A 24,582-nucleotide genomic window follows, 5' to 3' on the forward strand; every position below is an offset into this window, starting at 1 on the left:
TACTTTACATGTAAGAAAGGCGCAGTACTTACTCTTCCTCATATATCTTTCTGCAAAAGAGAAGAAAACAAAACATGCATTAAATTCCTCCTAAAAGGATTTATACAGATCAGGGGCCAGATTCTCAGATACACTTCAGTGACACAGAGCAGCCATAACGGGCCAGTTAACTTTGGTTTATGGCTGCTATGTGTCAGCAGAACTGCACAAAACAGCCACAGGGTATCAGTGAATCTGGCCCTATATCTTTTTTAAAGGACAGCCCCAAATGAGAAAGGATTGTCAGAAACCTGGCTTTGGCTATAAGACCTAGCCTTGTCCTAACACCGTTACAGAAGGAACTTCAGGTCGCTGTGCTGGTATGAGTAAGTAACATCAAGCCCTCAATACAAAAAGTAAAATTAAGCATGTCATTCTTTCACTTTACATACCTTTCCATCTACGTTAAATAGAAATGTATTTCTTAATGAAAAAGAATACATTTCAGCCTTTTAGGAAATAGAATCAATGAAGCTCTTAAGTTTTTTGTAGGCTATACATCATCTGGAACCTTTTCAGAGTAGGATGGTGTCGATAGATATAATGAAAGCAGCAGGGACTTACAACTGCAGTTTGGAAACACACAAATATGCGCATAGAATATTTTCCTTATGGTATGAATCGCTCAAATGCAAGGGAACCAAAATGTCACTCCATCTCTCTACTAGGCTTTTCTGACATCACATTGTCAGCCACTGCTTTTTGACTCTTATCTCCTTGCCCACCGGTGCCAAACCAAGCACTTGGAAGCTGGTCCTTTCACTGCTTCTGCACTGTCAACGCTTTGCATGCTTGTGATGTCTCTCTGTCCCTGTAATATTTTTCTGAGGTACTTCAGGCTGAAAGAAGAGCAGGTAGTTGCCAGCATCTTTTCATTTTTACCAGCTGCATTTCTTTGGCTAAGCTAGCATACAACATGCCTAGTTTGCATAATTGCTGCTGAAACACAGGGATCTACAGAATTTGGATTTGCACATGTCTCCAAGGCAGACACCTACATTTTGGGGTGGACCGTCACCGCTTTAGTCAACAGGAGGAACAGGAATCTCAGCACAGCTAATTAGATCTGATTTGTCTGTACAGATGTGCAGAATGCCACTTTCGAATTGCCCCTGATATAGAAGTTGTTTTTCATGGCAGATACTACTCAGCAGAGGAACAGAAGTCCCTAGTAATGTTAGCCCATTTTAATTTTTAAAATATGCAACAATATTCTTTGCAAGGAAGACAAAAGTTGTTAAGGAAGTAAATATTTTTCAAGAATAGTTGTCACCAGCCCCCACATTTACTATCTCCCACAACAGAAAACAGCCTACAATGTATTCAGTAAAAAAGCTGCATAATTTTCTTCCTAGGACAAGTATTCCTCAATCGGTAGTAACAGATTTAGGTGACTGCAGCTCTGCATTTGAGTGTGCAATTTCAGGTCTTAATATTTGAATTGGCTGTGATCTTTAGGTACTGGAAAAAACCATAATGTAGTGTACATGCACCAGTGCTTTTTTCACTGGTTCCTGTTTAAAGGTTAATCAGGAAAGAACAAGACCAAACAGGGCTTCATTATCAGGAAGGCTTTGTCACTCCCAGCTAGCAAAGGCTACAACGGCTCAGCAGAAAATACCCTTTCTCTTCACAAATCCCAGTTGTGATGTTGGAACAGGAGTTCCTTTTGCTGACTCTGGAATTGAAGTGGCAGCATGCACCCTAGCATGTAGGTGGAAACTATCTTTTATCTTTATTTCTTTCCATTATCCCCTTGCCACGGCAGCAGGGATGAATGAGTGATGGTAGCAGCTTCTCTTGATTAGCCAGAAAAGAATATTGTAGGCATCAGCAACTAAAACACACTATTAAGGGAAATATCTGGTCATCCTTAGTCTGAAAGCCTGATTTTATATGAAAATCTATTTCTTTCGACTTTCAGGGTAGCTAAGGTCTAAGTACCCTGCACATATAGTTTGTTATGTATTTAGTAACTGGACATGTTGTAAAAAATAAGCCTTATTTTCAACATAATCTGTCTTCAAAGTGAACATTTATCTTTTAATGTTGTTAATATTTTCTTCCAACATTCTTTCCAGATTTTCCACTGGAATGTGGTTAAAATATCTGTCGCTGACATACACTCCATTATTGATGATAGCTTTACATCTCCCCTACAAGCATGCAGCCTTTTCTGGTGCTGCAACCAGACCTCTGATATGAAAACCATGGCACATTCCCTCCTTACACCCCTGTGTGATGCTTTTGGAAAAGTGGAGGGGCAAGAGGATTTATGGGTGAGAAGAGAAGCATTCTCCATGGAGCAGATGACCTGGTTCCTGCAACTGGCTGCAGGAGGAAGCCGTGCTGGAGGAAAATGCAGCATCCCCAGTTCTCTACACATTTCACTGAGGGGCTGGCACTGGGGCTGACAGCACAAAGCACCTTCCACTGGTGGGACCTGGCAACCTGTTCCATTGCTGATTGCTCTCAAATGCAGGGATCATGAGGGATCCAGCACCACACTGCCACTCCAGATCCCTGGGGCCTTGCAACAGGAGCCCAGAAACAATAGTGCATGTGAATAGTTCCATTACAGGCTATTTTAATTCAAGCAATAGAATCACTGAAGTTGGGGCCAGCAAGTTTCCTGGGAGCTGGGCAAGGTGTTCCCAATTGTCCACGATATGATGCAGCAATTCTTTTGCCAGTATGGAGCACTGAAGCTAAGGGTACAGCAACTTTTCTTGTGCTATTTCTGGCCATCTTGAAGAGAAAGAAATCTAATCATGGCCCCTAGCTTGTCATCTTTTCATGAAAGCAGCATAAGCCAGAGCTCCCAGGAAGCCTCATAAAACTCCGGATTTACAGGGGACCTTTCATCTACATCCATTTAAAATGTTCCCTGCCAGGCGACTGACTATGGACGGAAATCATCATTTGAAAAGATCTTACTTTAAGGACTGTACACAGTGTCTTAAATGCTGCTTCAGTTCTTCATCCTTTTCATAGGATTCCAGCATGGTGTGTGCATCATCGTGGCGATAGCAGTATATTTTATATGTGTCTTCTAGTGGGCCTTTAATCTGCAAGAACACTTCCCCTGTTAAGGAGAAAAACAAAGCGTGTCAAGCCAGACAATAGCATCTCAGAAGGAGTTTTATTATTCCACCACATTAGCCGTGAGCTAAAAAGGCTGGCTTCCACTTTACTTCCCTTAGAAACGATCTTGCGTGTTTATGTGCATTATTTATTACATGTATTCCTCAGATGCTCATCTTTGTCATAGCCAGGCACCATTATATCAGTGTTAATGCACAAAAATTCCCTCAGGAAAAGGCATGAAATCTCTACACCCTGCACTCCTTCAAACACAGCCCCCTAATTCACTGCCCCAGCTTAATGCCCCTTCAGTGGAAACCACACAGGAGAGCTTAACTCTTAATGGGAGACCATTTTTTTTGTCATGGGCTGGCAGGAGGGATGTTAATTTTCCTTTTTGACTTTTTTTTCAACTGAATATGAACTTCAATGAGTTATAACAGGAATGATGACTCTATCTCCATTTAGCCATTTCACTTTTATCTGTTATGCAAAATCCTGAAATGGCAATTGTTATGGTCTAGAATAGATATTTTTCTTCACAAGGCAGAAGAATAACCTCCACCTCTCCCCTGATTAAACAAAACCACTATGGATTACAGTCATTTTTATATAGTATCTGGTTTATATACAACTGAAAGGGAGAACCGTTCCTCTTTCCAGTCCTCCACACGACCATTTTCCAGTCCTCCACACGACATCCCCAGGGAGGTGGTTGAGTAACCCTCCCTGAAGGTATTTAAAAGACGGGTGGTTGAGGTGTTCGGGGACATGGTTTAGTGGTTGATAGGAATAGTTGGACCCAATGACCTTGGAGGTCTTTTCCAACCTAGTGATTCTGTGATTTTTCCCCAGAGAACTGTTGTGAATTTCAGAGGCACTAAAATAGTCCTGAACCCATTTCCTATTTAATTGTGATGCTTAGTTCTCTCCGCCTAAAGCTCCTGCATCATGTTCTGTGTATGTAAGAAATATTATCTGAGTAGAAAAAGCATGCTTCATTTTTTCTGCTGAGATTTTCATTGGTACTTCCACCCTTACATAGCAGTGTCTTGAGCAGCATCCTTGGAAATGCATATAATAAACAACAGCAATGGTGAAAACTCCTGTTGTGGGTATTTACTGAAAATTACATCTATGCGACAGTAAGCCCAATGTTTTATAAACAGTCCTGTTGAGTCATAGCAATGATTAATAAAGTTAAAACCTTGACACCACATTAATTGGGAGCTCTCTATTCATTCACAGAGTGAGCACCAAGCTGTCAGGTGTGCTGCAGGTTTCATCCTGACCAGAGTGGGCTGTTTCATAATACATTGCATTGAACTGCTCCGTCTTAAAGTGAAAAATGATTCAGTTACCACAGTAACACAGCTCTGGATTTTTTCCCCTAGCAGCGAAGGTTAACTGGGCTGTCTAATGCATGTTGGTTTCAAGGTGCGAATAAGGGAACAACAATGATGGAGCTAAGGGCACATGAGTTCATTTTAGTTACTGTAAGGCCACAGTTAGAAAAGCATCAGCATCCTATAGTTTAATGCTCTTTAGCTGTCTGTCTTGCCTGTCTTGTGCTTGATGCTAATGCTGATGGTTACCAACACATATTGCATCCCGATTTCCCCCCCACACTCTAAATATAGGCCTTTACTAGTTAATGGTGTAAGGGGAAATGTTAAAAAGCTTTCTTTTGATCTCATTCCTTCGGTGCCTGATTCACAGAGATACTGAGCTCTCACAGTTTTTCATTAACTTTAAGCAGCAGTCCAAGTGCTTCGCACAGCCGGTACTATGCTAAACCCTCAAGTGAGGTCATGTTTTCAGTAGCAAAAATGCAAGAATTACAGCTCCTGTCAGCATATACTGGAAGCTGGAAATCATCATTCTCATCTCCAGAATGAAAGAGATGAGCATCATCTGTTCGCTGATGTATTGTGCCACAGTGACAGATACTTTCATTGATGCTCAGTGATGAGAAAAATCATGTGGTGATTTCACAGATAGGGTCTTTTAAAAGCAGATGGATCTCTTAAGCCTAAGACCCTTCTTGGTTCTGAGCCATATGGACCGAACCAAATGAGCTTTGGGCGTTATCACTGTGGGAGCTTGCCTTATGGGCCAAAACCACATTATACTTGGGCACAGTCTTTTGTGCACTCTGACAGATTCAAATCTGCATGATGCCTTTTCTTAGCGTGGTGGTGATCAGTCTCAAAGAGAAAATCCTAGGAGGAAGGCTTGAGTGACAGAAACAGTTTATCCTTGTGGCTTTCAGTGGTTCTTCCTGTGTGGACAGAAGTGGGAAAGGGAGGAAGAAGGGGTCTAATAGTTAAAGCCAGGGTAATGTTATTGAGTCATCATGTTCCTCCATGTACAGCATCCAGACCACAGAGCAGGAAACGTACAGGAGAGAAGTAGAGTATTTAACCTCAGCAGCGTTTAGCATCAGAAGAACAAGCACCACAAAAGGTCCATCCACATTAGCATTTTAGCTCAGATTAGGAGAGGGCTTTTGAAGTCAGTCTCTCAGCAGTCCTCATTTCCCATGTCTTGGCTGCGTGGTGGAGCAGTCTCAGACACACAAAATGGATCTCTTTGAGGATGGTAATTACCAGAATACGCATTCCAAGAGCACATTTTATGCAGTCCAGCCATGAAGACTATCTCTCAGTCTACAGGAACAGGCCACAGCCAGTCTGAAGACCTCTTGATATGTGTAGTGAGGACACCAGACCCTTAGCACCAACTGTTTAACTTAAAAGCTGGCTCTTATTGGACATTACTACTTGTCGGCGTGGTCATATCATAAGGTGTGGAGAACACAGAACCAAAATAAAACACAAATACAAGCCACCACATTGTTTTCTTTTCAAAACAGTGAATTAAGCAGGGAATTAGCAGTTCTGTTCAACCTCACCATTACTAGGCCACCTTCCAGAATAAGATATTTTAACGCAATATTTCAATTTAAACAAATACCATAAACATGACAGAATAAAATGGGTGTGTTAAGCAGATTCTCAGCCTGCTTTTACTATAGACTGGCTTTAACAACTTTTACACTCATTAGGAAGATCCTGAAGACAAAATTATCACCTTACTCTCCTTCTAAAGGATGAACAACTTACTAACTTATTGTTTATAGTGATGCAATTATTCTCCCTGCTTTTATCTCAGCCTTTGGAAGAGTATCTCACACCTTACTTGGCAATTTTTCCGCTACCATAGTTTAGCCAACTCTGTGATCCACAACCCCACACATTTCACCATTCTTTGTCTGATTCTGAAGCAATACACCATAATAGATGGATTAACTTGTTTGTCTTTACTTCTAGATGTGGCAGGGAACTAGAAGCATCATTCTCTTGGCTGTGAGAAAGGCACTTCCTGCTAGAATAGAACATTGCTTATTAAGTGTATGACTCATCGTGATGCACTTCTATTGAAATGCTGCCAAACAACACAGTTGCATCAAACTACGTTAAACTGTTGCCTTGGCAAACCAGATTGAGACATGCTAGGATTAATACTTTTTCCAGGCCTTATATGCTTTAATATTATGTTTCTTAGTCAAATGGCAACTGATAATTCTTTACCCCATTATCTGTGAGAAGAGGGGTCCTTTCTTTAAGATACTACTAGTGGTATGTGGTCAGTCTAGGGAAAAATGAACCTCTCTGAACTCTGAGTTGTGGCTAGAAGCTTTTAAAACTGAACTGGTTGCCTTTGCACTGAAGTAAATTAAGAATTCTCACCTGATCCATCCCTTTAGTTGGATCACCTATTGCTTGTGCTCTGAAGATGCAGTTATGGGAGAGCTGATGAATGGTAACTTCTCAAAGCTCTCCAGCCGTGCTGGGATGTCAGGTGAATAGATCACAGTCTTAGCATTCATGATGGATCCAGGCCAAACCCATTTGCTGAAAATACCCATGATCCCTATGGATATACCCATACAGATTCCCACAAACTTCCTGTCAATGACAGCTTTCTTGCTTTTGCTCACCACGTCCCTGTTAAGCACACTTACCCACCTTTCACGTTAATTGTATCACCAGTGGATACATATTTACAATAAGGGTAGGTGTTTGTGATGAGTTTATTATTGCAATAATTTTGAATGCTTTTCTCGAATGGTGCAACTCAGAGTATGCAATATAAGAGTCACCGTAAGAGTGAACATTTAGGTAGGCAGCATCAAACCAGATGAAAAGAATGTTGTCACTCCTGCAGTTTTTAGTCATGCTAAACTCACTCTCCCCTTCCTTTCTCCCCCGTCAACATCCAGATGGATGGAAAAAGAGCATCACAAGCATATAAGTACAGCAGAGAAACTGGACAGGTTTCACATGTAATTCTTCCTGTGTCATTATGGATAGCTTGTAGCATGTTAGCCTCTGCGAGTGGTACTAGTTAAGTCTGATGAGGGTAAAGGACAGGAGAGTGTTATGTTTATTCTTTCACGTAGCTTTGTAGAACTCAAGAGGACAGTAAACATACCGATTATTTGCATGGGTGGTTCCACATCTGTTGTGGCTTCTTCCAACAGTGACAGCAGCTTGGCTGATACTTGATGGACCAATTCAATGTTGCTAAACAAGCCATCCACGTCAAAGCGAGCAATCTAATAGAATACAAATATTAAGTGGCTACTGTTGAAGGATAAAGAAGGACATTGTGTATTACAGACTTTCTCTTGTTATGCCCTGAGTGTTCAATACTCCAGGAAGCACTGCTTCTGCAAAACCTCATATAAACATCCTCCTAGTGACTTCAAGGACATACATACTGGTTTTGGATTTGTATAATGTGGTTGACGCAGTTAACAAAGGCCATCTTCTCAAGTGCTTTTAACCTCATTTTGAACTATTCTTAATCTGAAAGTGTTTACCTAGGAAGGAAATAAATATTATCATCTGAATAAAGAAAAGATCCCTAGTTGGCTTTAAAATGTTTGTTTACTATCCCACTGGGGAAAAGAATAGTTGAGAAAGAATAGTGGGTTTGATTCCCTGATTACCAGCTACTACCAGAGGCTGCTGCATGAACTGAGACCTTGGTGCCAACTATCAGGTGCAAAGACTTCCAGATGGTAGTACCATTTTAAGTTAGTTGTTCTATAAATCCCAAAATACAGTCAAGATCATACAGTTTCCACTGAAACAAACACATCTACAATTCTGGGTATTGAAATAATCTTAAAAGCTTCCTGCAGAGACTGGGCACACAACATGCAGTGAACTGGATGAGTTTACACTAACAGAAAATTTGGTTCCATGTCTCTACTCTTTTCCTATAAAGTAAAAAATTTCCAAGACATATTTTTCATGCAGTAGTTATTTATTTCCTTGCACAGCAAGGCAATAGTTAATATTCAGGGGCAATCGGAGATAGCCAGTGGTAATGTGCTAATACTGAGAACAAAGGCAAGACTGATTTCAGTCCCTATTGATACCCCCTGAACGTATCCCTCCATTAGAAATAGAATTGCTGACATACATCACAGCTTGCCAGATGCCAGGATGATCGAGTTGCATATTCTTGTAACGGAATCAGAAATATACTTTGAGTACTAATGCAGTTAATTTCATTCTAAGTACTATAGGGGCTAAAACGTGTTTTATCCATTTGGAAAGACGAAATGGATTCATTCCTAGGTCAATTTTCTAAATGCTATGCTTCTCTAAACACATTAAAAAATTTCAATGTGGTAGTTTATCCGAGAACTAGCCTTAAAACCATCTAACAGTCTTGAAGGCCTTTAAAAAATGCAAAGGTTATTAAATCAAAACAATTACAATCTCTAATTTACTTTTCCTGTACACAGACTTCTGACCTCCACTCCAGCAAAATGCCTACATAGTATTTTGAACTGTGCTGTGTGTGAACACTCAGCACACCTTTAATAAAGTCACAAGGGATGGAATGGAAATATATGCTTTCAGTTGGGCGGAAAAGAGCAAAGGAATGCAGACCTCCTGCCAAAAATCTCAGTGAGTTCAACCAGGGAGCTCAGTGCTGCCCAGGCTGGCGAGGGAGTCAAGTAGAGATTATTTCTAAGCAGATGAACAGGTGAGGAGAAAGCAGTAGTCAAGAACTCCATAAAGTTACACCAGCAGATGCCAGCTCTTTTGAAGACGGGTCGGAACAAACGCTGACAGAGTTTTAAGAAAGAAAAAAACATCTTGCAGGAGCTTAAACAGCACAGGTTTCAGCTGGCATAACGTTTCCCAGAAGCAGTGACTATGTCATGTAAAGACTCTCTGGACCCTGCACCTGTATTCATAATTTCATAAGAAACACTGCATACAGAATACTTGATTTAAGGTCTCTTTAACATTGTTTTTATTCAATATTAGCAGCAGGTATCACTTGTGCAGCCTCTGTGAATGCTCTGTTGCAGGTCACACAAATACAAATATTTCTAGCTTCTACTACTCCCAGCTGCACGTGTACTTGAGGAAAAGGTGCTCTTTGAAGTCTCTGCTGAAAAAGAAAATTAGTGTCATTGGCCTAATAAGGTCTTTTGCCTGGAAGATAGTTTGTGATCCTTCCTTCTTAAATGTATTTTTCCTGTGTAGAATGTGCATTTCTGAAGTGCTCACTGGACTTTCAGGCATGGTACTTATCCAACTCAGCTCTCTGAAAGACTGGATAAAGTAATCTTTATGATTGAATTTAAACCCCATGGTAAGACCCATGCCATTCCAGATTGTTGTCATGGAAAATGCTCGGGTTTATTGGTTTTTACTGATTTTGGAGGCACCAGTAAAGGTCTGCCAGGGCATGTACTAGGGATTATAATTACAGAGCAGTATGGAGAGGTGGAAGCTGCTATTGCAGCCCAGGAGCAGGGATTTAGCATCCAAGCTGCCCTCTGGGCAAGTCTCCTGATTTAGGCTTTATGCAAGAGCGGTGCAAGCACCAGGAGCATATCTGACTTCCCACTCTCCTCACTAAAGCCCTAGGATGTCCCTTCCTGGAAAGCTAGCTTCAGACTTACTTCCAGCACTGTGTCACTCTTGCACCGACACTTGTACTTGCAGTAAGATTACCTGTAAACAAAACATGGGTGAGTTGAGACCTTGATGTCACTGTGTCGTCCTCCACCCCTGGCGCTCACCTGCTTGTTTCTCAAGGGCTGAATCACTTCCTTGATGCAGAGATCCAGGTCGCTGATATAGTCTTTCTCTGTCTGCATGAGCTCTGCAATGATTTTCACCCTCTTGGCCATCATACGTCTGCTAGCTTGTTCTTCATCCTGCTGGGGTGAGGTGGCAGTGGATGAGGAATCCACCTGTGGGGCCATTTTTTCTGTTTAAAAGAAGAAGATTTGTGAGGAACACCATAATTCCATGCGCTCAGCCAGACAGCCCTGTGCTGTTGTGGGAGAATGTAAATGGTGCCTGTCAGAAACTCCCAAACTGCCATGGGGAGCAGGAAAAGAAGCATAAGAAATGTCAATCCCAGATCAGACTGAGCGTCATCTCATCTTCCTCCTCTAAAAGCAGGAGGGGAGGAAATCATCCATTTGGCAATAAGGGGATAATCCATCCCTGCCCCCCCTGGCTTTGATGTTACATATGTGAGCAGAAATTTTCCATGGAGCACAGGAAAGTCTGATCCTTGTCACACTGAAATTCAAGGACAGCTGATTGCCTTCTGCTCCCTTGAATACACAGTCTTGGTGTGACATCTGTTACGATTAGGGAGATGGGAGAAAATACATGTTTACCATAAATAAGCTTCACTGAAATGACCTTGGCTCTGTACCACGTAATGTTGAGTCTAGTCATGAGAGGCTAAGGGCTCTAGGTACTGAAAGATAAACTTTCAAATGAAGGCAATGTTATAATTATGATGATGAAACCTGTAATTCTGTATAAAAACATTTCTTTGAAAGAAGCAACAGAATTACAGAATACAGGAAAACCTTAATGATCAATAACAAACATTTCTTGGAACAAGAGAGAAGGTTGGGATCATTCTTAACTATTTTTCCATCCTTAAGACCTAGAATATCTGATTCGTTCCAAATACGTGGAAATGCAAGAGAGACTTCTACAGATAGGTAATTTATGTATGCTACAGGTCCTGCACAAAACCTATGATGGTCTTCCCTCTTGCTGGTTTGTAAGCCAGCCTACGGACATCAGTGTCAGCTATACAAGGGGCAACAAATTTTATCTGTGCACGATAACGATCTGTATTTTGCAGGGAAAAACACACACACACAAAAACCCAAGTGAAATATTTCAGAGGCTATTCTGGTGTTTTTCTGCTAGCCACAAGATGGTGCAGAGCACCAACAAAGACAGACATATCATTACAGCACTCATCTCTGCATTACCCAGGTCATGCTTTGACAGCACGGACTTTTATTGCTCAGCGGCAAAGGGTGGGAATCTCTTCCGAGGATCAGACTGCTACGCTTATGTGTCAAATTCTTGTAGGGAGTGTACTGCATAATGAGACAATAGCAAGCAGTATCTGATGCTTTTCTCACAGAGAGTCAATACTGAATATATTGCAGCTGTTTGAATTGATTGTCGTGAGTGCTCAAGTGAGTGGGCAACAGCATGCAGCTCACCCGTACAACACTGGCCAAGGTTGTAGGTGAAAAGCTAGAGCTGGACCTATAGGAAAACCAAGCAGCTTTCAGGAAAGCATACTTTGAGCCATCTTCCACCGAGAGGAGTAAAATATTATGAATCAAATGCATTGTCATTCCCAACCCCTTCTACAATTATGCTGATCACTGATATTCAGAAAGGACAGTTTTGCTATTAGTCCGTCTCCCATCAGGTTTTCTAGCAAGACTGATGTGACCACAGGTATTGTTTTAAATAGCTGCTTTTGTGGTTGCACCTCTGCCTCTGTACTGATAGTTTTAAACAGTGAGGACAAGGAACCCCAAAAAAATGGGGAGGAGGGGTCTGTTCTTTCATATGTTTTTGTACCTATATGTACTTTTTAGCTTTGAGTTTTTAGCCTTGAAGTCTGTGTATAAAACAAGCACAAGCATTTTTTCCATGATTTCACACGTGGAAAATTTTCACATGGGTGTGAAAATGTTTGTGGTTGTGTGACTGTGTGTGAGAGTCCCAGGTGAATCCTGAGCAAGTACAGAGAGGATGCAGATGCAGCACTGTTAACGACATCAGATGGAATTTGGAGGTAAACACAAGATGCTGTGCAAAAAGAAATTTCCAATCTTTTATACTGGTGGCAGGGGAGGGCATTATGTGAGCAAAATAAAGCCACTGTATCCCACTTCAGACTTGAAGTCGCAATCCCTCGAGAGGCTGTTCTTTCACTTTATGTCATTAGATCGCCCTGATCAAATTTGATTCTTGAATAATGTCAGGGCTCATCTGTTATCCTTATTGCATGATAGATAATAATGCTCAGAAGGAAAAACTATTCTCAACAGAAAGAAATAACAGTGAGAAATAGCAGGTAGATGCTGTTTCCTTATAGAAAATGGTTTTTTTTTAATAAATGTATCCTTTTGTTAAAGGAAATACAATTTTCCATTTTCACTCAATATGTTCACTTTTTCATTTCAGGCATGTCTGTCTCTATAGAATGCACCAGCAAGATCCTGAAGTGATGATTACAGCCAAAACCTATGATTTCATGTTCAGCTGATTGCTTTTGACCAGTCTGAGAACATTAGTAGCTTGCTGAATCCTTGTGAAGTAAGGGAAGTTTAATGAACCCACAAACAGCAAGTGTGTATCTGGAATATAAGCAGACTTGTTTCTACCTGGTAACACGTACCAGTCCCGGAACAGTTCCAGAGTGAGGATTAGCAGGAAGAGGCATTGCTGAGCATTAACTGTTACAGTAAGAATTTGGCCTCATTCATCCTCAGAGGTGCCAGGTTTACAAAAAAAAGAAAAAATTCCCTGTAGTTTATTAGGCAGCTACAACTTGAGATGAATTTAGAATAAAGGTAAATGCTACTCCTAGTAGGCATAAAAATGTAAAGTAGGAGGTAGTGTTTGCAATTGTTGCTTTTGCAGCGTCAGTTACCTGCAGGACTTGCCTTTCTGAAGGACTTTGCTCTGGAGAGAAAGGCAATAACTTTGGCTTTCCAGCTGCGTATCGAAGTAAAGCCTCTAGTTGCACGAAACAAGAGGTTCACTATGTGATGATGTGGACAAAACAGCCACAAATCTTACGAAAACAGTTTCTTGCAAGTGTGAAGTCTGCAAATATCCCCCAGATGGAGACATCCAGCAACGCAGTGAGAGCATGGAAGCACAGAGCCTGCAATGTGCAAATGCATCAGCTCTCTTCTAGGCCCAGGGGAGGTATTGGGTGATCCACAGAAAGTGACTGGAGGAGCAGCCAGAGCAGATTTGAAAGATCCAAGTGTGCAAATTTCCCCAGCTTTCCCAACTAGAGAATGAGTATCTCTTAGATATCTGCTCTATCCATCCTTCCTCCCAGGTAAGATGCTTAGGTTGGCTGTTACATTTGCCCTTGGGGAAGGGACCCAGGTTTCTTCCCATCTAATGCTTTTCACCTGGAAGTGAAGGTACTGGCACAGAATGCAGCAGCAAGTACAGTGATGTCTCTGCATGAAGTAACAGGCCTTTTCTTTACTCAGGCAGCATTTGGAGAACACCAAAGGAATGCAAGTTCTGCGCTCATGCTGTGCAGATACAGGGATTTTGCCTGGCTCAAGAGAGCAGTGAAGGCATAAGTTATCAAGGTATAACAAACATATTACAGTATTACTGTGTTTTTTCATGTGAAATCTGAGTCTCACACCACCCTAGATAAAATTATTCCTCTGTGAAAGCTAGTCCTCAGATAGCCTGTACCCTCAGATAACCTAGTAATTACACACAGGTATGTACACTGCTTTTATCAGCTGAATTTGGGAATGAAATGCAGGCAGCCGAGTTCAGAGACTGCTGCTGCGGCAGCTTCCCTCTCCTTTCTTGCACCACGGCCCTGGCTTTGCCTCTGACAATCCTGCTGCCACTGCAAGTGCTGAGAAGGCTTTGGGGCACCGGGGCACTGGGATCCTTGGAACCGAGAGAGCCTGAAATGGGACAAGCAGTAGGCAGAGAAGGAATGTCCCAGTGCGTGTGGGACATCATATCAGCTAACACACAATGAGTTTTACTCCACTTGTGAGGAACCACTCCATATGGGGATCATAATAGTTTTGCACTACAGTTGTTATAGTGCAACAACGTTGTTCAGACATGGTGAGAATTAGATCCACTCTACTCCAAGTTGGGCGTTGAAATACAAAAGGACTGGGAGAGGGTTGTGGAAAATGCCTTTTTTTCCTCTTATTCACAGGAGCACATAACAGCAGCATTGTTCAGGAGCAGGTCTGTTGCTGCAAGTTACACATGCAAAAAGTCCCTTTTCTGAATGCAGGAGGAGAACACTGCAGGACCAGGATGACCTTGCACCAGTCTTCCTGGGCAACAGGCTTGCTCATAAAATCTGCATCAGAGACTTCCTTGCAATTAGGTCGTTCAATCTTTGATCATTTTTTTGTTCCATAAGGCACAGAAAATATTTACATTCAACACACAAGTTCTTTCTTCAATTCCTTGACAGCAGACTGCTTTAATTATTTGTGTGCTGACAGGACCAGAGAGAGATCCCATGTGACCACAGTGAAAGGGAAGAAAGCTTATCATCAGGTGACAGAAGAATGCCCTTATTGTTAGCACCAATATTTAAAAATAAACCTTTTCATTGTGTCATATACAGGTATAAATATACCACTCCTGTAGCATTGAGCTAATACGTTTGTAAAATAAGAACTGAGGCAGGGCTGCATCTGAACTGTTTCCTCTGGGACACATGCACCTCAAGATGTGCCACAGATTAGCTGTACGAACTGCCAGTTGCATGACCCACAGCGCAAGGTATCCCAATTAATAAAACATTTGCTAATACACTCAGAGAAGGGTCTATAAAACCTCTTTGGGTCTTAGACATCACTCCCTCAGCCCAGCTGCTCTTAGTAGTGCTGCTGCAGCAGCTCCTAAGAGTCCTAAGCCACATGGCAGGACTTGATCGTGCTAAGTGCTTTGCAAACACAGCAGCACAAAATGGATTCTGTTCTGAAGAGATGAGCTCGCTTCCCAGCCTGGCTGCCACTGCAATAAGTTCAAGGGATAATGCCAGATTCGTTACAGTGCAAGTTAACCAAATTAGATCCTCTGAGCTCAAATTTGCATGCACGAAAATACAAACATTTGTTTGAGTGTGATTTCTTATCACAAGGCACAGGGGATTATTTTCATCAAGCCATCTCTGGCACTTCAGGAAATAGTCTGGACTTTTACTCCTTACTGAACCTCAGCAAACCAGCCGTTCCAAAGATCAATACATTTTGCAGTGAAATAGGATATTATCTGCATTGTAGTCCCTGGAAAGTTAATCAGCAATTGCAGCGCAAAGCAAATAAGGAACTGGGGAAAGGCGTGGAGGATCTTTGCTCCTGGCAGGAGGTGCCAAGAGGCTGTGTGTGAGAGCAGCCCACCAGGAAGAAGCAATGTGCTCTGCAGATGGGGAGGACGATGGGATGGAGGAAGGTGCTCTGCTTGTCATAGTGATGAGTTGCCCCGGGGTTTTGTAGACCAAGGGATAGCACCTCTCCAAGCATTTGTATAATTTTGCAGGTTTCTGCTTCATTTCTGCTGTTGATTATTTCTTATCACTACACCAAGCACAGGCAAAACTTGAACCTTGGGGTTCAGATATGAGCCCTGAGGCAACAGGTTGTCATAGTTGTGTGATTTGAATCACTGTATCTATTATACGTATGTCACTGATGTGTTTTAAATTGAAGCATGTGCTTTCATTTAACAGTGCATTTGACCCACTCACAGCTTAAGTTATAAAGATGTTAATACATGTAATAGATTTGTAAGACAAGTAATATTTCCAAAGTATGCCTTGTCTCATCCAAGAATGCAACTGCAACCTGACTTCTAGCACAGTTATATCACATTATTATATCACATTATATCTAGGTTTTATCATGAAAAACCTGCCTGTTTGAAAGCTATCCCCTTAGTCTCCCCTGTCTGAAAAGGGGCTGCAGGCATCTGGTTATCTCACAAGATGAGTTGAAATAGATGCACTAATGCTCAACAAATTCTTTGAGAGTACAATGGTTATTTTGCATCTTGTTTCCTTTTTCTAAAAAGAGTAAAGCTGGGAGGTGTTGCATGGCCATTCACACCAGATAAGGTCTAGAATAGATGTGTCTAGTGTAATAGCTAACAATGAAAACGCTTTTTGTGTTTTTAATGAATCCTTAATTTTAAAAACACTCGCAGAGATTTGCACCTTTGACAATGCTATTGTGCTTATGTTTGTAGACTTACAGAACAAACTATTTCAATCACCCTGGAGATCTGGCTGGTAGGCTCCCTTTCTCACTCTTTATAGAAAACACTTTGGATTCTGTGTAAATCAGAAAAAAAGAGAAGTCCAAAGGCAGAAACTCTATTCTCAAGAGTCTCTATGCCTGACTGCTTAGTCCCTTGTTGGTTTGGGTTTTGGGTTTTCTTCTTTTGTTTGGTTTCTTTTTTTATGGGTTTTCATTTGGGAACCTATATTTCTAGCACACTGAGCTGCACTTTGAGCATATACTTCAGAGCTGCTGGAAAGGACTGGGGGTGTGGAGGGCAACAATGTGGTTTCTACTCAAGGAACCATTTAAAGCACATCCAGGGCTAGAAGGGCCCTCAAGATATGTCTCACCGACGTTTCACTTCATGCAAACGTGCTGCAACACTGGTGTAGGCACTGCGGTGTAAAGGCACCTTGGTCCCCACGCTCTGTCACTAGCAGTGACTGGGATCCTGCAGCCTCTGTCTCTTGGCTTCCCAGCACTGCTTTCTGCAGGGTCTGCTCCTGGCTTACATATCCTTGTCTGTGCTAATACCAGCCACAGTTCTGCAGTCTGCCTGCTAGAAAACATATTAGCAGGGGACCACAGAAGAGAGGGGCAACTAAACACAGAGCTTTTCCTCCAATTCATACGGGAAGCAAGCACAAATCATTACCATTTGTATATTTTCGCAAAGCATTTACCACTGCAGGGCGATCAGAGAGTCCAGACCTGGTGATACTCGACAGACCATTTCTGTCACCAACAGATCTGTTGGGCTTTCCTTCCCAAGAAGAGAGAACTCAATAGCTTTGTGCCAACAAACCCACTTCCCTCACCTTGAAGTAAAGCTGTTTCACATCCACGCGCTAGTGAGAAAAACGAAGAACATAAAGGCATACGATCATAGCACATCTTCGGCTCCGGCAGGCAGTACATAAGGCTTGAGATCCATGATGCTCAAGCACATCTAGCTCAGCAAGATTTGATCCAGATCAAGCCCTAACACACAACCATTTCTTTCTCTTGAGGCTGTAAATACACCTCATAGGAATTTCTACCAACTTTGTATTTTTGCTCTGAGGACAGGCAACTTCTAACCCAATATAAAGCCTGCAGGTACCTTGTTAACACATCACCGTTTTTTCTTGAAAAAACGTGAGCAAGCAGGGTGAGCCGACACCAGACCGGTGTTTTGCAATAGGCAGCAGCGGCAGTCTCAGCTGGTGGCAGGAGCCGTAAAGCTGGATTTACTGTTTCCTTGGGCTGCTGCCATAAACATAACCTCACGCTCCGCCATGACCTACGTTTCACCACCTCCTTTGCTCCAGAATTTAAACCGGAAGCATTCATGGAATGAATACACCTGACATGGGACAGAAAGATCTCACCTTCTGCTGGACACAGCTCTAATAACCTTGATCTCACCTGGGCAACCCTCTTCACAAGTGAAAAACCTCCTGTTCTGGTGGGATGTGTGCCAGGAGCTTAATTTCCCAGCCATAACAATTCATGCTTGTACCCTGAAACATGCCCACCAGATCCCTGCAGCACATGCCTGACTCAACTGATAATTTTTTCTCTTCTCATTGATTAGCTGTCACAAGGAGGGAACAGCATAATCAATGAACTGCTCGCTCTGTTTTTTTCCATGTACACAGCCCCCAACAGAAATCCTATTATTTTAATGTTTATTATTTTATTTTCTGCTTTTATTGTCTCTCTAAAGGAATGCTACTTCCTAATCAAGTGCATCAAAACCATCATACAAACAGCCTGAAGTATTTTCCTGTTTTATTTCCCCATAAAGGGTTATTGCCACAAGAGTGACTATCACTAGGCAGTTACATCACTATTAGTAACACACACTTATAGTAATACACAAACTCTGCATTTGTGGTGGGGCCCTGTTGTTCAAGGCCCTGAAAACTCACAGAAATGTGTCAGTTTGTGTTGCAAAGCCCCCCCAGAAATAGCCAGGCATATTCTTAGTGCTTTTCCTCAATTTGAGGCATCGTATTTATTCTTTGATTGACAGGCCCAATGTTGACATACTTTGCCTGTTTCTGGTCCAGATGCAGTTTGGTTACTTGAGAAGAAACTCTGTATATAATGGTATAACTTGAATCACCATATCCATCAAAATATGTATTTGGATATACCTCAGCTCGAGCTTGTACAGCTGAGCAACAGATGAACACATTTCAGACCCCAGTGTTTTTAATTGAAAGAAAAACTGCTCTTGATGCTTCTAACTCCTCAGCACCTCACTTGATACCTCACTTGATACAACAGCCACAGACAGATAGGATGGAGCCATCGCATTTTCACATTGCTGTTTGCGTTGCAAATGTGTTCTGGTGATGAATGAGAAAGATCCTGGTTGCTTATGCATTTTGCAGGACCATACCAAACCCTTTTGTTGCATTTCGTGTCCTGTCCGCACAACATTATTCAGAAAAACTAGGGGAGGCATTTCACACCCTGGAAGCAGGAGTGTAAGTGCGAGAAGGGGCAATCTCCCTGTCCAAGTGCAAGATCCTGGGAGGCAGAGACTGCCCTTCTCATCTTCATCTCGAGGCTGCAGCCTGGAGGGAGTTGAGAAGTCTTACAAGGACCGGCTGAGAGAGCTGGGGTTGTTTAGCCTTGAGAAGAGGAGGCTGAGGGGAGACCTCATTGCTCTCTACAACTACCTGAAAGGAGGTTGTAGAGAGGAGGGTGCTGGGCTCTTCTCCCAAGTGACAGGGGACAGGACAAGAGGGAATGGCCTCAAGCTCCGCCAGGGTATGTTCAGGCTGGACATCAGAAAAAAAACTTTTACAGAAAGGGTCATTGAGCACTGGAACAGGCTGCCCAGGGAGGTGGTAGTGTCACTATCCCTGGAGGTATTTGAAAGATGGGTGGATGAGGTGCTCAGGGCCATGGTTTAGTGTTTGGTAGGAATGGTTGGACACTATGATCCTGTGGGTCTTTTCCAACCTAGTGATTCTGTGATTCTGTGAGATACCACCCCAGCCCAGGGCATCCCAAGCAGCAGAGCACCAGGCGAGCTTCCCCGGTACCTTGTAACTTCTGGCTGTACTCTGTCCTGTCGGACTGACTCCTCCTCAAGGTGCTGTGGTCCCCGGCGGCCGCGCTCTCCACCACAGGCTCCGTCCTCCTCCTCTCCCCCATGTACAGCTTGCTCCTCAGCAGGGCCAAATTCCTCCTCCTGCCCCCGCCGCCTTCCCTCCCCGGGCCGTCCATCCTCGCTGGCCGCGGGGAGGGTCGAGAAGGTGATATTTGGGAGGTGAACGCTCCTCCCGGGGGGAAAGGCCGGTCGCTTCGGGCTGGGATTTGGAGCGGGGCTCGGGCTGAGCTACCTGCTTACCTGCGCCGAGCGGCTCCACCCCGGCGAGGGGCCGCCCCGGGCGGTGTTTGCCGGCACCTGCCCGCAGCCCGAGCGCTAAACCCGCCCCGGGGCGCCCTCCCGGCGGTGACAGCCGGGGCAGAGGCTTACAGGTTGGAAAAGACCTGTGAGATCCTCGAGTCCAACCTGTCCGCTACGGAACCATGTCCCAGAGCACCGCACCCACCCGTCTTTTAAACACCTCCAGGGATGGGGACTCCACCATCTCCCTGGGCAGCCTCTGCCGGTGCCCGAGAACAATTTCGGAATTTTTTTTCCTAACGTCCAATCTGGCGCAACTCGAGGCCATTCCCTCTCGTCCTGTCACCTGTCACTTGGGAGAAGAGACCAGCACCCACCTCGCTACATCCTCCATTCGGGTAGTTGTAGAGAGTGCTAAAGTCTCCCCTCAGCCTCCTCTCCGCTAGGGCTTTCACCCCTCTCAGCAGGGAAGCAGAGAGCGAGGCAAAGCTGCAGGAGAGGCCAGCCGTCCCTTCATCTTTGCTCTTCCTCCTTCCCTGGGGTTAGTGCCCAACACGCAGCCTGTTGGGGACCCCGGCACCCCATGTATCGCATTGCACCTGCCAGGCTCCCCACCCTACCCGGAGGTGTAGCCTTTAAGCTGGAAACTCCTGATCTACAGGTTCGAAGGGAGATCGGTCCCCCAGGACAAAGAAGAAAAGAACTGGGAGGGAGATGAAAACCTCTCCAGCAGGTGGGATGTGGTGAGGAGCTGATGCTTGTCGAAAACCAGGCTGTGTCCTGTTCTACACACACACAGAGGTGACACAAAAGCCAAGGGCCCGCAGAGGCTGTTGTAAGCAATCGCTGAGCTCCAGTTGCTGAGGAAGCACACAGCAAAACACCTGCTCATAATACCTCTGGATCAGCCCCTGGAAGAGATCTTATTATCCTGTCTGTTAGCGATGGCCTCTGGCACACAGGCACTGCCTAGTGATCCTCCACAGTGCTAGTCTAATCAAGCTCATGTTAAAACAGCAGGAGCTGCTGGCATCTAAGTTTGGACCAGACTTATCCTGGGAAGAGCCCCAACAGCCATCAGCAGCAATCACTGCCACTACTGTGATACGCAACCTCGTGGCCCTCACTGCTCTAGGAAATGCCTGGTGGGAGCCCCGTGGTGCAGCCTAATCGGTGTCAGTCGCACACACGCTCATTGCCAGAGCATCTGCCAGGGGACACCACTAATGTCCCTCTGACATAAGCTGGCAGAGCATATTGCTTCAGCATTCCCATGCTGCATCCTCAGAGGACCGCGTAGTAAAAAACAAGCAGGAATGCAATGTAATAGTGTAACTTGGTTTCCAACTTTTATTTTTCTTTAAGAAGCTGGTCTTGTGATGCAACTGACTCATCAAAGCCCTTCATTTCTATCCAGCAGTGAAAGGAAAAGGTTATGAAACTGTTAAGCAATTAACTACGTCAAATTGCAGTACCGTGCTAGTGCTGCACAAAGTGTCCGGCCCAAACACACAGCCTGGCAGAGGAATAAACCAGTGAGGGGGATACTGGGAAGGCTTTGTGCTTGGGCGGGCAAGTCATGTATTACGTAGGCAATTCATGCCTTATGTTTCGCCTGCTTTTTGATATTCCCTAAGAAACTATCTTGCGTCAGACCACAGAAGTTCCTTGAGAGTGGTGACAGCAGGGACAGGGTACAAAGGGGCTGTAGGGGCCAGCTGGTGACACCCTTGTGACAAGCATCAAACCCCCAGCAACAAGTGAACAGATTAAGGTGAGAGTTGAGGGAAACCAGCCACCCCGTTCCTTACCCTGGGGACTCTTTGGAGGTTGTTTTTCAAAGCAACGATTTGGCATTCAGTGAGGGTGGTAAAACTGGTTTAAACAGTCACCACCTGATTGCCCCCTCTTCCCGGATCATTTCGTCCAAACCATTGCTGCATGGTGTAAATACTCATGTTTGAGACAGGGGGAGGAACTGATCAGGCTGAAAACTCCCTCTCTCCTGCCTTTCCCCTGGGCTATTTTCCATCTGGATGTGCGCTCCAGTTTAGTTCATCACCCTGCTACGCCAGCAGTTGCAGCAGGGGATGATGCAGGGTCACACGTGAGCAGCCAGGGGTAGGGCTGGTGGTTGCTTAAGCTGGCCTGTCCCAGGGAAAGTGTTTCCTCCAGCCAGGATTTTATGATCTCATGCATTTCGGAAGACTCAGGTCCCATCATTTATATGAGATTTCATTGTATTTATTTAAATTAAGATGGTTTGTGTGAGAACTGGGAAATATATTTCATTAGGGTGGAGATGGAAGAACAAACTTTATAAAATTCTTGGCTTCATAGGCTCTCTGCCACATATGCAGAGTTACAGCCAAGATAGGAGAGAGTAAAGTTTGTTCAGGTGTTTATTACAACAGCGATCTACCCGCATGCAAAAGTTGTCTTCCTCTTCCTCTTCAACTGAGTCCCAGCATGTGAAGAGGTATGTATTCATTCAGCAAGGGAATGGTTGCAGGGAAAGCCAACTGCGGTTTGCTGCTGTCTTTGTGCTTGCAGCGGTTTACCTGGCTTCAGGTAAACCAGCTTATATCTGAGGCAGCCAGGAGCCCAGACCTGCCTTATGTCACAGGTTGGAAATAAGTACTTTCTGCCACCTTAAAATATCTCCTCTGCACCACTCAGCCTAGAAAAGGCTGAAAATTTTATGCCTTCCACACTACTCCAAGTGAGGGGAATGCATACAGGACTGGTGGCTTCCTTATCTGCTCTGGAAGGAGGGTGGTTTGAGCCACATCCTGCTTTATCTATCACCATGATGTTAAATCCAATGATTGTTTTTTACACTTGTGGGCTGTGCTAGTGCAGTCAGTAGGAGGAATATGTAAAAGCAAACAGATGTGTATTTGAGTGAGATAATCCTATAAACTCTTGTTACTGTTTACAGTACATTACCTGGACTGTAACAAAATGCCACAGAAAGCATGGTCAGAACTGCGTGTGATGTACTCGACTTCAGCTGCCACTCACAGTGATATGAGCAACCTTCTCTCGATTTCCTGTTCCCTTCTGGCCTCATAACAACTGATAGTCAAGTAGTATCAAAGTCACTAATTCATAAGACAAGAGGGAATATTTGGCATCTACTCAGACAAAATGCTCTTTTTACAATTAATATAAACATTTCTTTAACCACAGTATGTTGTGTTCATTTAGTTCGCCCACGCAAACTGGAATCCTGTTGATGCAAGAACTCACATAGGAGTTATTTGCACGGAAGCCACCCTGCTTAAAAGACAGAACAGGTGATGGTGTCAACATGGAAAATACTGGCATTGTGTTCCCAAGCAACTGTATTAGACACATGTAAGAGCTTATTGTTGAACAGTCAATACCAGCCTTTATCTCAGTCCTGAGCTGTAAATGAACTGGGAGTGCCATCGAGACTGATGGGCATTAAACAAGCAGTTATTTGTTTTCTTGTAATACTTCACAGCTGTTACAGAAGATTTCTTTATAACTTAGTATCCCAGAGCACATACGAAAAATGCTGGTGCGAGTTGACTACCATGCCTAGCGCTCTGAGTGGAGGTACAGACCACTGCTGGAGTCCTGTGGCAATGACACCAGGCTGCCACTTCTAAGTTTGTTCGCTGCAATGCCCAGAACAACCCCAGAGCGAGAGGAGAGTTTCAATATGCAGCTGCAGAATGACTTCATCAGTCAGTGCAAATTTTACCTCAACGGGCAGTGGAGAAGTAGAAAGGTACCAGGGTTCTGCAGAAAGCTGTCCTACCCTCCTCTCAGGTGGAGCACATAAAGAACACAGAAGTTGCTATAGCTCCACACGTCCATATGAGGAAGCCTGGGTGCCTATAAAAGCAAGTCTGTATCTCTTCTGACTCTGCCTGTATGCACAAGTCATAGCAAAGATGTCTTCTGAGGGTCAAAAAGTTGAAGCTTTGATAAGAAAAATCATGCATAAAGCCCACCAAGGACTTAGAGCACTGGAAAGCTGCTAGTACATGCACCCAACCTGTTTGCAGCAATAGTGGTTAAGATAACAGGCTGACGGGTAGGATAAAAGCAGTAAAAAGGGAAGACTTAAGGACAGGTAGAACTGGAGTCTACACATTGATTTTCCACAATGAATGAATCAGATTTACTTTGAAATATACATAGCAAAAAAACTTCAACACCTTTCAATAGTACAAAAAGAGAAAAAAAGCCTGTCTCATAGGTGAAATGTTATTTAGTGCGGCAGTGTCACCTTCACTCCTATTGTTGATCTTGCCAGACTGGTGATTCCTGTAGAGAAACAGGTCTTTAAAAGTAAGCACACAGTGATAATTTCTCTTAGCCTTGTCTATGGTGTTTCTTGTCTAAATATTTGTAAGAGAAATTAATAAAGCGTATGCCTGCCAGGGCTCAGGCTAGGTTGTGGATATTTTTAAGAAGGAATGGCTCAACCTACCAGGCTATGCAGTCCATCTCCTCCAACTGCTGTGATGCTTTCTTACTCCGAACAAAGCACCTGCCTCAGTTTACACATACAAAAGGCTGACGCGTTTTCTACCTACAGAGGGGAACCTGGCTCTCAAATGAAACACCAGCTGGAGAGGAGAGAGGATGCTGAGAGAAGGGTCAGAAGGATTGAAATTGTCTTTGCAGTGCCAGTGGATCCATCAGTGTCCAGCTGGGACTTTGTGTCAGT

At 43.6% G+C, this 24,582-nt stretch overlaps 1 protein-coding gene across 1 annotated transcript in view; it reads right to left on the minus strand.

The window, feature by feature from the left end:
- The window catches only part of ARHGEF38 (Rho guanine nucleotide exchange factor 38), a 35,163-nt gene extending 15,413 nt beyond the window's left edge, over positions 1-19,750 (minus strand). Inside the window, exons 1-5 of the mRNA XM_069854976.1 lie at positions 19,567-19,750; positions 10,244-10,434; positions 7,621-7,744; positions 2,977-3,124; positions 33-50 (exon numbers count right to left, since the gene is read on the minus strand). Coding sequence (XP_069711077.1) covers positions 33-50; positions 2,977-3,124; positions 7,621-7,744; positions 10,244-10,434; positions 19,567-19,750 — 665 coding nt within the window. The remainder of the gene's footprint in view (positions 1-32; positions 51-2,976; positions 3,125-7,620; positions 7,745-10,243; positions 10,435-19,566) is intronic.
- Between the last annotated feature and the right edge of the window lie 4,832 nt (positions 19,751-24,582).

The sequence above is a fragment of the Phaenicophaeus curvirostris genome, chromosome 4, assembly GCF_032191515.1.
Source record: "Phaenicophaeus curvirostris isolate KB17595 chromosome 4, BPBGC_Pcur_1.0, whole genome shotgun sequence".
Classification (NCBI taxonomy): Eukaryota; Metazoa; Chordata; class Aves; order Cuculiformes; family Cuculidae; genus Phaenicophaeus; species Phaenicophaeus curvirostris.